The sequence below is a fragment of the Benincasa hispida genome, chromosome 4 (assembly GCF_027475165.1).
Source record: "Benincasa hispida cultivar pf3 chromosome 4, pf3_genome.v1.1, whole genome shotgun sequence".
NCBI classification, from domain to species: domain Eukaryota; kingdom Viridiplantae; phylum Streptophyta; class Magnoliopsida; order Cucurbitales; family Cucurbitaceae; genus Benincasa; species Benincasa hispida.
The window spans coordinates 45,513,756-45,527,158 of NC_143481.1; the positions used below are offsets into that span (position 1 = coordinate 45,513,756).

The 13,403-nt window shown below is 35.7% G+C and overlaps 2 protein-coding genes across 2 annotated transcripts; one reads left to right on the forward strand and one right to left on the reverse strand.

Annotated features, from left to right (window-relative positions):
• The first annotated feature begins 1,902 nt into the window (after window positions 1–1,902).
• On the forward strand, window positions 1,903–9,977 carry LOC120075174 (transcriptional corepressor SEUSS-like). The gene is made up of 10 exons (XM_039028367.2): window positions 1,903–2,401; window positions 2,897–4,278; window positions 4,353–4,472; window positions 4,682–4,730; window positions 4,888–5,102; window positions 5,237–5,305; window positions 5,473–5,570; window positions 6,230–6,323; window positions 7,722–7,791; window positions 8,718–9,977. Exons 2-10 carry the CDS (start codon window positions 3,229–3,231, stop codon window positions 9,677–9,679), a joined length of 2,727 nt encoding a protein of 908 aa, XP_038884295.1. The 5' UTR covers window positions 1,903–2,401; window positions 2,897–3,228; the 3' UTR covers window positions 9,680–9,977.
• Window positions 9,978–11,755: 1,778 nt separating this feature from the next.
• LOC120075136 (thioredoxin-like) lies at window positions 11,756–12,827 on the reverse strand. Its single transcript, XM_039028310.2, has 2 exons — window positions 12,314–12,827; window positions 11,756–12,220 (listed from the first exon to the last, which is right to left on the reverse strand). The coding sequence occupies exons 1-2, from the start codon at window positions 12,528–12,530 to the stop codon at window positions 11,901–11,903; spliced, it is 537 nt and encodes a 178-aa protein (XP_038884238.1). The 5' UTR covers window positions 12,531–12,827; the 3' UTR covers window positions 11,756–11,900.
• Between the last annotated feature and the right edge of the window lie 576 nt (window positions 12,828–13,403).

A 13,403-nucleotide genomic window follows, 5' to 3' on the forward strand; every position in this document is an offset into this window, starting at 1 on the left:
GGATAGAAATATATATACAATGAGGATAGTGCAACTAGGCTTTAGTGGAGTGACCTGGTAGTTAACGAATGTTGGTTAATTCGGTTCAAAGGGTTTAGCGAATTAATCTCGAATCATTGAAGCTCATGATCTGTAGGTCCTTTAGGTCCCCCTACTAGTTCATAAACGGACTAAACCTTAGAATAGTGCGATGAGAAAATTTTGAAACGTTCAAATTCGATTCAAGGGAATTATTAATTAAATACGATATAGCTAAACATTTAATTATTGAATTAAACGAAATTGGAGAGTTGAAATATATTTAAATATGATTTCAATATTAAATACATGAATAGGAGTTCATGTTAGGAATTGGTGGTTTAATAATTTAATATTAGATATTAAATTATTTAAAAGAAATTTTATTTAAATAAATTAATTGAATTAATTTTATCTAAAATTGAAAATTTTGAATTTTATGAAAATTCAAATATTTAAATCAATTTTATTTTAATTTGATTTTTGAAAATTAAATTAAAATTGACAATTGATAAATAAAAGAAGATTTTGATTAACTACTTAATCCACCTTTAATTCCACTTTCTTGTTGAGGTTCTGGTGTCAAGTTAAATGGAATCTAATTGCATGCAATTGTTTTATAAAAAGAATTTTTTGTTACACGAAGATGGTTCATGGAATTTGAAAATTATAGGGAGAAATTTCTCCCAAGTTCTTCACACCAAAACCAAAACTTTCTAAGCTTCTCTTCAAAATTGCTCTCATTTTGGATCCCACGATCCAATCTAAGGCCAGAGAATAGTAGGGAAGACACTTGTGGTGGTTTACAAGCCATTGGAGAGGAGAATCAAGCTGAAGATTGGAGTTAATTTGGAGTTCTTCAAAGGTATTCACTAAAACCCCAATTTCTAGAATGTTATGGACTTGCATGCTTGTAATCTAAAATTAATGTAGTTAGAGTGCTTAAGATCCTAATTGCTTCATGTTGAATGTCAACACCAACAATATTATAGAATATAGACATAATATTACAAAAATATATTAATAAACAAATATGTTTATTAAAAAAAAAACAATCACTATATTAATAACAAAACGTTTAGAATGTGTTTTCAAATTTAAAAAACTGGGTAAACTATTAGGATAGACCACAATATCCTATGTGAACATCTTCCCATAGATAGCTTTACTAAAATATCACTATCTAGCAAAATATCACCATCCAGCAGAGATAGACTACGATTTCTTGTGCCAAATTGACAAATCCAAGTGAGCTCTGTATTCCAATGTGATATCCTAACACCTTCGTTACAAAAAACATGTCCCATTTAGCCTTACTAAAAGGACATTCAAAGAATAAATGATCCCTAAACTCAAATCCACTAGTACATAAACACACAATCACTAGGGATATCAAAACACCAATGTCGAACATACTCATGTTTGTAAACGATTCTGAATAACAAGCCACAAAAGGAAAGAATGCTTAGGTATGTTATCTCCAAACTTGAGGAGGCTAGCTCATGACACTACAATATATTATAATGTAATGATTCTCATATTCTAGCAATCGAAAAACGCACTAAGACAAGAAGAGAGCCAGTTCTTCGCGAACTAGGTTTCTACGGTAAGTATATTATTTATACATAACATTTATTACTTATTTTGTATATTTCATGACATTTTATGATGTGATAAAATGTTGATTTATCCGAAAACATGAATATATAAAAATATCTATATAAATGTCGAGTTGAATTAGTGAATTGAGGATAGGTGGATTTTAGAGAGGAAAAGGCGTAAGAGGAATGGCAAGATTGTAATTTAGGTGATATAGAAGGGGAGTTATTGGATCACCGTAGAGGAATAGAAGCTATAATCCCTACCCTCACGCGGACCATGAATGGATGGTAATCATGTTATGTATGTATGGATATGATGGGCATGACATTCGTTATATATAAGCATAAGCTGATAAAGAAGAATAACATTTGACTTCATCTCTGTGAGAGACAGAAACGAGGTAAAAAACAGAAGAAAAAGAATGAAGAAAATTCAATCCGATCTAATACAATTTTGACGTCCGCAAGGACACAGTTTCCCTTTCTCTCTCCTCTCTCTCTCTCTCTCTCTCTCTCTCTCTCTCTCTAAGTTACAGCGAGAAAACAGGCCGTGCTTACTGTGGGAGAATCCTTCCATGAGTTCACACACTCTGAAATCTATGCCTCTAAGCTTCTTCAGCTGACATATTCCAATTTCAAGTTCTGCAACGAAGAAGAACAACCACGAAGAAGAAGGAAGATAGCTTAAACCTCCACAATTTAGTCAATTTGGGGTCTCCTTTGTTGTTCTTGATGTTCTTTGTTTGATATTTTGAGACTTTCAAGCTGTTTTTCAGTTGCTGGTGAGTTCTCTATATGCTCTTCTATTCAAACCTCCTAATTTCTCTTTCAACTTCATTCCACTGCTAGATGTTGTTTCGTGTTTGGATCCTTGATTTCTTTTTGATCGAGTTGTTTTTGTCTCTCCTCTGCTTTATTTTTTTCTGGATTGTGTAAGAATGTCATGAGGTTTCCATTTATCGAATGTTTCTTCGGGATTTTAAGCATGGGAGTTCATTGGAGTGGTGAAGATGAGGTTTGTTGATAGAGGTCTTATTCAATTGCCCTAACGGGTTGTTTTGTTTTATTATTGGGTTTTTTTTTTTCCCTTCTGAGGGGTGTAAGATTTGGATTTCTTTTTGGAGATTTAATTGGTTATTTCAGAAATTTAAGTTCGTCTCGGGTTGTTTTGATGAAATTATGATTATCGATCAGGGTTATTGATTTGGTTTTACTTTTACTGTTTGCTTTTCTTCTGAATGTTGAATTTGAAGTGGATCTGATATGTTCTTGTACAGAGATTTATACGGAACATCGAGGTTTGATCCTCTCGGGAAGACACTGGGATTCTATAATGGTCAGAACCGGAAGGAGTTCCTTCATTTCGGCTTCCTTTGGTCTCTGGCTTGTGTTTGGGAAAACTGAATACAGCATGCTCAGGCTCGAAACTAATCCACTTATATCTCTGCGAGATAATGAACCTGTAGCCTGTAGGGTTGGGTATTGGGAAGAATGCTCTTTGAGTCTGAGTTGAGCTTTGTTTCAATTTTCCTCCCAGGTTAACTGTATTCTATTTCTTAGGTAGGTTTCTCTTTCTACAGCGAGTGATTCTAGCCCGTGATTGGGAAAGATGGTAACATCGGGGCCACCCACTCCTATGGGTGGTGGTGCACAGTCTGTTTCACCCTCAATTCTACGGTCTAATTCTGGATTGCTGGGAGTTCAAGGTGGTATGCTTCCTTCTCAGGCAGCATTTTCTTCACTTGTATCGCCTCGCAATCAGTTCAATAATATGAATATGCTTGGTAATATGTCCAATGTGTCATCTCTCCTTAATCAATCATTTGGGAATGGGGCTCCTAATGCACATCCTGGTGCGGAGCCAGACCCTCTTTCTGGTGTTGGCAATGGAATGGGCTTTAATAATCCTTCGTCATCATTTGTAGCATCCAATATGACAAACCCCGTTTCATCTGTCCAAGGGCAGAATCCACAATTTTCTAACCTTTCTAGCAGCCAGTTGTTATCAGATCAGCAGCAGTCGCAACAACTAGATCCCCAGAACTTCCAACATAGTCAACAGTCGATGGAACAGTTTTCTGCCATTCAGAGCAATCAACAACCACAATTTCAAGCAATGCGAGGGTTGGCTGTTGTTGGACCTGTTAAGTTGGAGCCTCAAGTGACCAGCAATGATCAACATGGACAGCAGCAGCAACAGCAGCAACAGCATTTGCAAACTTTGAGAAACCTTGGTCCAGTGAAATTAGAATCACAACGACTTCAGTCGATGAGAGGTTTGGCACCAGTAAAAATGGAACCCCAACAATCGGACCAGTCATTATTTCAGCAGCAGCAGCAGCAGCAGCAACAACAACATCAGCATCAGCATCCGCATCAACAGCAACAGCAATCGCAACAATTTCTCCATATGTCTAGACAGTCCTCTCAGGCAGCGGCTGCCCAAATTAATCTAATGCACCAACAAAGGCTTTTACAATTGCAACAACAACATCAGCAACATCTCCTAAAAAGTATGCCTCCTCAACGGCCACAATTGCAACAACATTACCAACAGCAGAACCTTTCTCTGAGATCTCCTGTTAAACCAGGATATGAACCTGGAATGTGTGCCCGGCGTCTGACTCATTATATGTATCACCAACAACACAGACCTGAAGTAAGAATATGTTACTTTGAATCTTTTGTCGTCTCCAAGGGGATGACTATCTGACAAGTCTGATTTGTTTGTAGGACAACAACATAGATTTCTGGAGGAAATTTGTTAACGAGTACTTTGCACCTCATGCCAAAAAGAAATGGTGTGTTTCCATGTATGGAAGTGGACGACAAACAACAGGAGTTTTTCCTCAGGTCTTCTGCTAGATACACTGCATCCTTATACTATTTGGCATTATAACAATAGAAATTTTGATGAAACTTGACATGCTTAAAAATCTATAATATTTATTTTGCTTCCATTTTTTCGGAATTTATTGCTAGATTCTTTGAGAGCTTTGCTACTTACCTGTCACCATGTCATTGTTGATGCAATATAAAAACCATTTTTTTGAAATTTTCAGGATGTATGGCATTGTGAAATATGCAACCGCAAGCCCGGGCGTGGCTTTGGTAGGTTCAGTTATCATGCCTGTTGGTTAGAATTAAAAATTCTGCTGAATTTCAGTTTTAATGGCATTTGCAAAGCACTTCCATTAATGCTTCTTCACGGTTCTTTCTTGTGCACTTTTGATCTTGATGGAATCTGAATGTATTTTTGCTATTTCAGAAGCAACTGCTGAAGTTCTTCCCAGGCTTTTTAAGATCAAGTATGAAAGTGGTACCATGGAGGAACTACTTTATCTTGACATGCCTCGTGAATATCATAATGCATCTGGTCAGATCGTTTTGGATTATGCAAAAGCGATACAGGAAAGCGTTTTTGAGCAACTTCGCGTTGTCCGCGATGGCCAACTCCGAATTGTTTTTTCTCCAGACCTTAAGGTTGTGTAAAAGATACTCCCCCTATTTTCTGTGCATCTGCATGTTTGTGGCTGTGCTTTCAACAACTTAGAATGTTTTATGGCCCAGATGCAATATTCAGTTCATGATGTTTTTTCACTTGTTATTCCTTTCAGATATGTTCATGGGAATTCTGTGCTCGGCGCCATGAAGAACTTATTCCTAGGAGATTATTGATACCTCAGGTTTAACTTCATCTTGTAACACGTTAAATCAGGCCCCATGTTGCTCTCCAGAAAAGCACTCTCTTGCATTTCAGTTGACCAGATAATTTGTAAAATTATCTCTACAGCAATCACTATTACAGCCTGTTATCCATCAATATGTAGTAACAGTTATTCACTTTATGCAGGTTAGTCACCTTGGAGCAGCAGCTCAAAAGTATCAGTCTGCCATTCAGAACGCATCATCCAATCTATCAACTCCTGAATTGCAAAACAATTGTAACATGTACGTCCTGCTTAACATTCACGTTTATCAAACAAATACCTACCTGTTTGCTTCTGCCTGTGTGAAAAGTCTGAGTGAGATTTGCTGACACTTTGTTTGGATATGGTTGAAAAATGAAAACGTTCCCAAGGCTTTTTTTCCAGTACGTTTAGCTCTTCTTAGTTAGGGATTATTTATTGCTAGTGGTTTCCATTACAAGCATGATTCGTTCTTTATAATTCTATAAGACATTTTCTTTTACTTTTTCACAAACATTTGTTAGTTCATTCCTTATCAAATACTATGGCCTTATGATGTTGATTGTTCAATGTAATGTGCATTTTGATTCTGAAATTATTTTGACCATTCATTGACCTGTGGGTGTGGAATTATTTAGGCATTCATTACTTGTTTGTAAAGATTTGTACGTAACCAATTGAGGATTGATTTTTTTTTTTTTTGGGTACACCTATAAGTTGGGACGCCATATATAATGGCGTATGTGGGCATCTTTAGGTAGTTGGACTCTCTAGATGTTTTATGTAAACTACACACCAAAATCTTCTTCACGGTTCTTATAGATGAAGTATATCATTTGGTTAACACTGCCTTTTATAGCTTCATTTTGAAATTAATTATGTTTTTGAAGATCATTCAAGCCCTTAATGAATTGTGCATAGGTTTGTGGCTTCAGCACGACAGTTAGCTAAAGCCTTGGAAGTTCCGCTGGTGAATGACTTGGGATATACAAAGAGATACGTACGTTGTCTTCAGGTAATAATAAATAACTAACACAAATTTTTGGTCATTATGCATCAAAAAGTTGCAGGGCTGTGGGCATTCAGTGACAAACGGATATCGGTTTTATTTCGATACACACTTAATATTTAGTTCCATGACATTTAGATAAGGATTCTCATTTAGATAAGGATTCTTTGCCTATTGATATATAATTAATTTCTTTACTTATCATTCTTTGGACTCAGTGTATTTTAGATGGGTAGTCTTTTTGTAAATTGGTATATTGTTATTTATTGCACATCTCCTGTAGATAATCAGTTTTAGTAAATATGACTGCATCGTGTTGGAATATTGTTTGCCATTGGATACGTCATTTTTAAAGGGTTTGTTTCCTTAGGCTTGTTTCTCGTAAATATAATTTCTCACGAGGTTTAACTATTTATTTTAGGTTAAATTCGACAGTTTTGCTGGAGTTGTGGGTTCACAAATCACCTCATTAACATTCTAAATTTCTAGCCTTGTTCTGCAGTTCAAATATTGTGCTATGCTCATGCCTTATAACTTGAAATCCCTCTACGGAGGATGAAATTTTGTTTACCTTCACTTTTTAACTCCAGCAGCTATTTCTTCTTCTACGTATCTTAGAAGCCCCTCTTTGCTCAGTTTTCCCAACCCAAATAATTAATTTTTGGTTAAATTACAAGTTTTTTGGGATTTTTCTATTTGGTCTTTGAGCTTTAAAAAATGTCTTATAGGTCCTTAAACTTTTACCTTTGTGTCTAATAGGTCTCAAAACTTTCAATTTTATGTCTATAGGTCTTTGAACAATTCGAAACTTTTAAATATTAATTGATCTTTTTTATGCCGTAGGGATACCTAAAAGTTTTAATTTTGTGATTTGTAGATTCATGAATTTTAAAAAATATTGATGTATTGGGACTAATTTGTAATTTTGAAAGTTTAATGACTGAATAGACACAAGCCTCAAAATTTAGGGGCAATTTGTAATTTAACCTATTTTTTTTTTGGAGGGAGCATAAAGGTTGCAAATACTTTTGGTTTATGTTGGAATACTTATTGAAAGTTTATTACATTGTATGAACTAGTTTCTCAATTTGAATAACACATCTGCCTATGAATTTGCCAGAAGTGTTTGTTAAATATGTTTGTTTTCTGCTCCACTTTCATTGTGGGGAGTGGGTTCTGTATTTTTGAAGGTCAGTGATTTTTAGTTTCGGAGTACATTTTTGCATATGCATAGTATTCATATTCAATCGTTCATGAATTTCTGAACATATGTATAATGTAACCTATTGATTTATCGATATATTTGAGCCGTTCATTTCCCGGCCTTTAAAACTGAAGCATTGTTATGTGTACGTATCTAAGTTACATTTTTTCCTGTGTATGGTTTTTCTTTTGGGTCTTCAGATATCCGAAGTGGTTAATAGCATGAAGGACTTGATTGATTACAGCAAAGAAACAGGAATTGGGCCAATGGGTAAGTTGAATCTTGTTGGTTTTATTATTTTATGAGCTTTTAGCAGTTTTTGAAGGGATTTGGGAGATGCGTTGATAAACTATTACATACACACAAACACACTCGCTCACAAATTAGAAGCTGTTTTCTAACTCAAGAAGCACATCAGCTTTTTTCTTTTCTTTTTTTTTTTTTAAAAAATAAATTTATTTATTTATTTATATATAATATTTAAATTATTTTTTTTAAAGATTAAGCAAAAAAATAAAAAAATAAATAAAAATCTATCATGGGTTGGCCAACTGATCAATGAAATAAGTTGTAACTTTAGACCTCTTTGATTTCGTAGGTTCTGATAGTAATGCCTATCTTAGAACATTAAATACACTGCAGTTTTTGCTGCAAAATTCTTGAGATTGAGTGATTGTCTAGGGGTCATTGTGAACGATGTTGATTGGAAGTCTAAACCCATGGTCTAGTAAAATAACCGTAGATCATTAGTAAAGTAATAACCTGTTTTGAAATTTGAAGTGGATAACTCGAGGGTATGAGGAGGAAGTAGATACAGCTTTTCTTGAAGTTATGGAAGGGCTCCTTCATATCCTAATTGAGAGAGAGATTCCAAGGAGGAGAGGCCTGAAGCTTCCTAAGTATAGTTTGTATAGTTTCTATGAGTCATGCTCTCTGTTTTTCTTCGGAAGCAAGGTGGACTGAAGAAGTCAGAAAAGAATATATGTTTGTTGTTATTGATATTTTATGTGCTATGTAACATATCACAGCCCAACTGTCATCTGCTTGTGATCTCTGAGGCTTTTGAATGTTCTCAGTTTTTTTAGAAGTTAATTCCTTTCTTTTTTTAAAAAAAAAATTTAAATTTAAATTTTAAAACAAGAAGTGGTCAATGTATTAGTAGATTATTGAATGTATCTTCTTGTATTATCAATCAGATAGTCTAGCAAAGTTTCCTCGGAGGACTAGTTCATCATCGGGGCTTACAAATCAAGCTCACATTTCTGATGAGCAGCAACAACAGCAATCATCCATAGCCCAGCACTCGAATAACAACCAGGGTTCCGTCCAGGCTTCTGCAGTGCAGCAGCTTACAGCTAGCAATGGTGTGACCAGTGTAAATAACACCACCAACCAACCTTCAACATCAAACTCAGCGAGCACCATTGCTGGGCTTCTTCACCAGAATTCAATGAACTCCAGACAGCAGAACTCTATGGCTAATGCTAGCAACTCATACGGGGGAAGTTCTGTTCAGATTCCATCTCCTGGTTCTTCCAGTACAATTCAACCTACGCAACCGAACCCTTCTACATTCCAGCCACCTACTCCCTCATCATCTAACAATCTTTCACAACCATCGCATGCAGCTGCAAAGAATGCCAATCAGATGAGTGCTGCTAATTCTCCTGCAAATATCTCTATGCAACAACCTGCCTTGTCTGGAGATGCTGATCCTGGTGATACACAATCCTCCGTGCAAAAGATCTTACAAGAGATGATGATGAATAATCAAATGAATGGGCCGAATAGTCTGGTCGGTGTCGGTTCGGTGGTCAATGATATGAAAAACTCGAATGGAGTCTTACCTACAAGTAGTACAGGTCTCAACAATGGGAATTGTATAGGGGGGAATGGAGCAACGAACGGTGGCCCAGGAATGGGAGGAGGTGGATACGGATCAATGGGGAGTGGGCTTGGACAGCCTGCCATGGTTAATGGAATGAGGACTGCAATGGGGAATAACTCCATGATGAATAGACGAAACGGAATGGCATCGTTTGCTCTAGAACAAAGCATGAATGGTCAACCGCAAGATTTGGGAAACCAGCTTCTTAGTGGTCTAGGAGCTGTAAATGGCTTTAGTAATCTCCAATTTGGCTGGAAGTCATCCCCATGAAGAAAAGCTATATATATGGATCATCAGTTTATGGATTGGTGCTTAATCTCATTCAAATTATGAGAATTTGCCGATGGCCCTGCAAGAGATGGCAGGCACCGCATGGCAAGGCAGGTACGGGGCATAATGATTCACACTTTGTACCAATATATTTGCTTTTTATTATATTATACGAAAGGGAAAGTCTGACGGCTGGTGATGGGTGGTGATAGGGGCAGGTTGTCTGTGATTTCAAATGTAACCTGTCTATTTCTATAGTTTTTTTTCTTTTTCTTCTAATATTTGGCCTTTTTAGCAATTTTGATTGTCTGTCTACCTTCCTTTTCCTCAGCCATTTTAAGTTTTATTTATGGTTTACAAGGAATTTGATCATTTGAAAGAAATCCAAAAATGGGTTGCAGAGTGGCTAACTTTAGGAAGTTTGAATTCAGGTGAATGAATTACTTGAGAGTACTAAAAAAACAAATGAAGTGGATCTCCTACCCTTTTGGGGAACTAAAAGGGGGACCCACCCAGATGCTTAATCTATAGAAACAGACCACATGGAAGGCAAAACAAGGTTGCCTTTCATGGTGGCATACAATATATTGACGTTCTTTGGGTTGTTGGTTTTTAATGAATGATTTCACATCAGAGGATTTAGAATTTGTTGATCATGGGAATGATTTGTTTCTGCCTAATGTTATTGTAGAAAGAGAAGAAACCAATTAGATAATTATTCTGATCCCACCAATTCTAAGTAATTGCACAAAAAGCTTTCTATTCTCATATGCGAATCACTCTCTCAGAAAAAAAAGGTGTCCTGATTGAGTTATGCGAGTTGAGATGAAAGAACTATCACTATAAGTTTGAAGATGGTGGATTTAAATTCACTGTAAAATACTAAATTGTTGCGATCACGATTGCAAATTCCAAAAAGGTGACCAATCAACTGGTCTCGTCGTCAATGATTGTTAAGAAAATATCTTTCATTTTAGGTTAAAGGTTTCCTATAATTTCATTTTTGTAATAATTTAGTTTTAACTTAGTCTCTGTATTATAAAATCTAGTCTCCACATTAGAACTTAATGTTAAACTTTAATGAGTTTTTTTGATAAACAAGTTAGAAACTCATTTTTTTAAAAATAAAATACAAAGTCTACATTATAAATAATAAAATTTGGTATCTAATTTTGAAGATTTCTTAAATTAAATTGTTTCAATTTTGAAAATATATAATTAAATTTTTAGATATCAATGTTCAGGGAATAAATTGTACAAATTATAATTACAAAGACTAAATAGTTCGAATCAAAGTAACCAAGAGTGTTTCATAACCTTCATTTTTACTTCATTACATAGTCTCAATATTTGTTGGCTCTTTTACCCCAATGATGTCGGAAAATTACATGACCTATTTTGGAAGACCAAAATGAAAAATACCCACATTTGAAAAACAATGGTAATTGAGCTTCTGTTGACCATTGGACTATGTAAAGTTCCAGATATGCCTTTTCTTGATATTTTTTTTTTCTTTTTCTTCTTCAGCACAACCTGGAATTCCTAGTCTTCTCCTCCTGGGTCTCTTCTTATTTTTTTTGGTGTGACCACAACTTCAACCTGACGGATCCTTAGAGTAGCAAGAAAGCGGAGAGCGAAGAGCGATTTGTAAGAGATAAAAGGGAGCGAGTGAGGGAGCGAAATGGCGAGCAAACAAGAGAGCAAGTGTGTAAAAAAATCTCAAATGTGGGCACAACCTCTTATTTTTTCGTTTCGATAATTTCACCCAAATTTCACATTAATAAGGGTAAAAAATCTCATTTTCCAAAAAACAAGGCAAATTACATTTTTCACCCCAGTTTCGATCATCCATACAAAACTCTCTCAGCAATATCCACATAGTTTGATAAGTAGCTGTAGCCTGTAGCTCCATCTTCCCTTAAGTTTACGATATCCTTTCACATACTTTTAACTCATATTACAGAAAACTTTAATCTACCATTAGACTGTTAATTGGTGTCTTATGTACTAATCATAGAAATTCCCCCCCACCAAAAAAAGAAAAAAAAAAACATAAAATGAATGAAGTACATAAAGTAGAAAAAGAAAGTTGTCATTACAACAGAATCAAAGAAGAGATTGACAAAAGTTCTCCCATTTTTACACATGTTGATATACATATACAAGAAAGAAGAAGATTGGAAGATATCTGGTGAAATTTGATAATGGGGATTCTTCAAAATCAAACCTCAACATACTTATCAATGGTAGCAGCCAAGGTAGATTTAGGCACAGCTCCAATAACACTTTCTCTCTTCTCTCCATTTTTGAAAAACAGAACCGTGGGAATGCTTCTAATCCCATATTTCGAAGCCACATTTGGGCTAACATCTGTATTAAGCTTCAAACACACAATCTTCCCAGCATATTCCGCCGCTAATTCCTTAATCACAGGCTCAATAATCTTACAAGGTCCACACCACGGCGCCCAAAATTCCACCAACACAGCCTTTTGACTCTCCACCACCAAATTGTTCCAACTCGACTCTGTCACTTCTTTCACTGCACTAACAAAGAAAAAATCCCATCAAATTTACAAACCCCACAAAGCCACAAGAACGGAAGAACTCATAAGAAATGAACCGGAGGACTAACCGTCGTCAACGGCTCCACGAGCTTGGCACGTGACGGAGAAGGATTTTCTGAAAGTGGAGGAAGAAGGGGTGGAGAATCTGAGTCGGAGAGTGGGTAATTTGTTGGAGAAGGATGTTTTTTGGGGAAAATTTGAAGGGAAAAGGTGAGATTTGGGTCTGGAAGTGGTGGCACACATGGCGGCGGCGGTGCTTAGTTGTATACAGTTATCGAGTGCCATTGCCTTGGAGGAGATGGATAAACTAGGGCAATGGGGGGCTGTTTGTTTTTGTATTGTGTATGGAGGAATGGAAAATGTTTGGGTTTTTTTTTTTTTTTTTTTTTTTTTTTGGGGAAAAATTTGATTTTGTTAATGGGTTTTTGGTAAATTTGGGGGAAAAAAAGAGAGGATATTTTGGGAGTGTGTATGTGGAGAGGAAGGTGTTTGTTAGAGAAATGTGTGGATATAGACTATATAGAGGAACTCTTATTTTGCTCCACTCAATTGCATTTGCTACCACTTGGATAAATGGTGGCCAAATAATCATTTTCTTTTTTAAATCCCTTGATCATTCATGGAATGATTGCAAGGGTGACACTAAGTTGGAGTTACATGGTTTACAAAATCATGACCATTCTTTGGACATACCAATGATTTTATTTTGACTAATTAATTATGTTTAAGTTAGTTCAATAACTATATTGAGAGATCGTTTATTTTGAGAAGATTTAAAATTTTCATGGAGTGAACATCTGGATTTCCGTATTTATTTTGCAGTAATGTAAGATGTCTTGCCATTTGAAGATTCTGGAACATCCTATGATGTTTTTGTGAAAGGTATCTTGAGAGTTTGCAATCCACTCTTGGAATATGGATTTTCAGGAATCCTGCGTTGAGAGTATCTTTGTTTTACTTTTTTTACTAACTCTTCTTTTCACACACGTACTCTTTTTAAATAAATACTATCAACTATGTATTTCACTATCTTTTGTTATATTGTAGCGTTTTTAATTTTTGGAAAGATATTCAAATTCACACACACGCTCTTCTTTAAATAATATTGTCAACGTATATTTCACTCTCTTTGGTTATATTGAAGTGTTTTTTAGTTTT

Coding starts and splice junctions, on each gene's coding strand:
- LOC120075174 (XM_039028367.2), top strand. CDS start 3,229: ATGGTAACATCGGGGCCACCCACTCCTATGGGTGGTGGTGCACAGTCT. Junction 4,473..4,681: donor CAACAGGAGTTTTTCCTCAG/GTCTTCTGCTAG, acceptor TGAAATTTTCAG/GATGTATGGCATTGTGAAAT. Junction 7,792..8,717: donor AACAGGAATTGGGCCAATGG/GTAAGTTGAATC, acceptor ATTATCAATCAG/ATAGTCTAGCAAAGTTTCCT.
- LOC120075136 (XM_039028310.2), bottom strand. CDS start 12,530: ATGGCACTCGATAACTGTATACAACTAAGCACCGCCGCCGCCATGTGT. Junction 12,221..12,313: donor TCGTGGAGCCGTTGACGACG/GTTAGTCCTCCG, acceptor TTGTTAGTGCAG/TGAAAGAAGTGACAGAGTCG.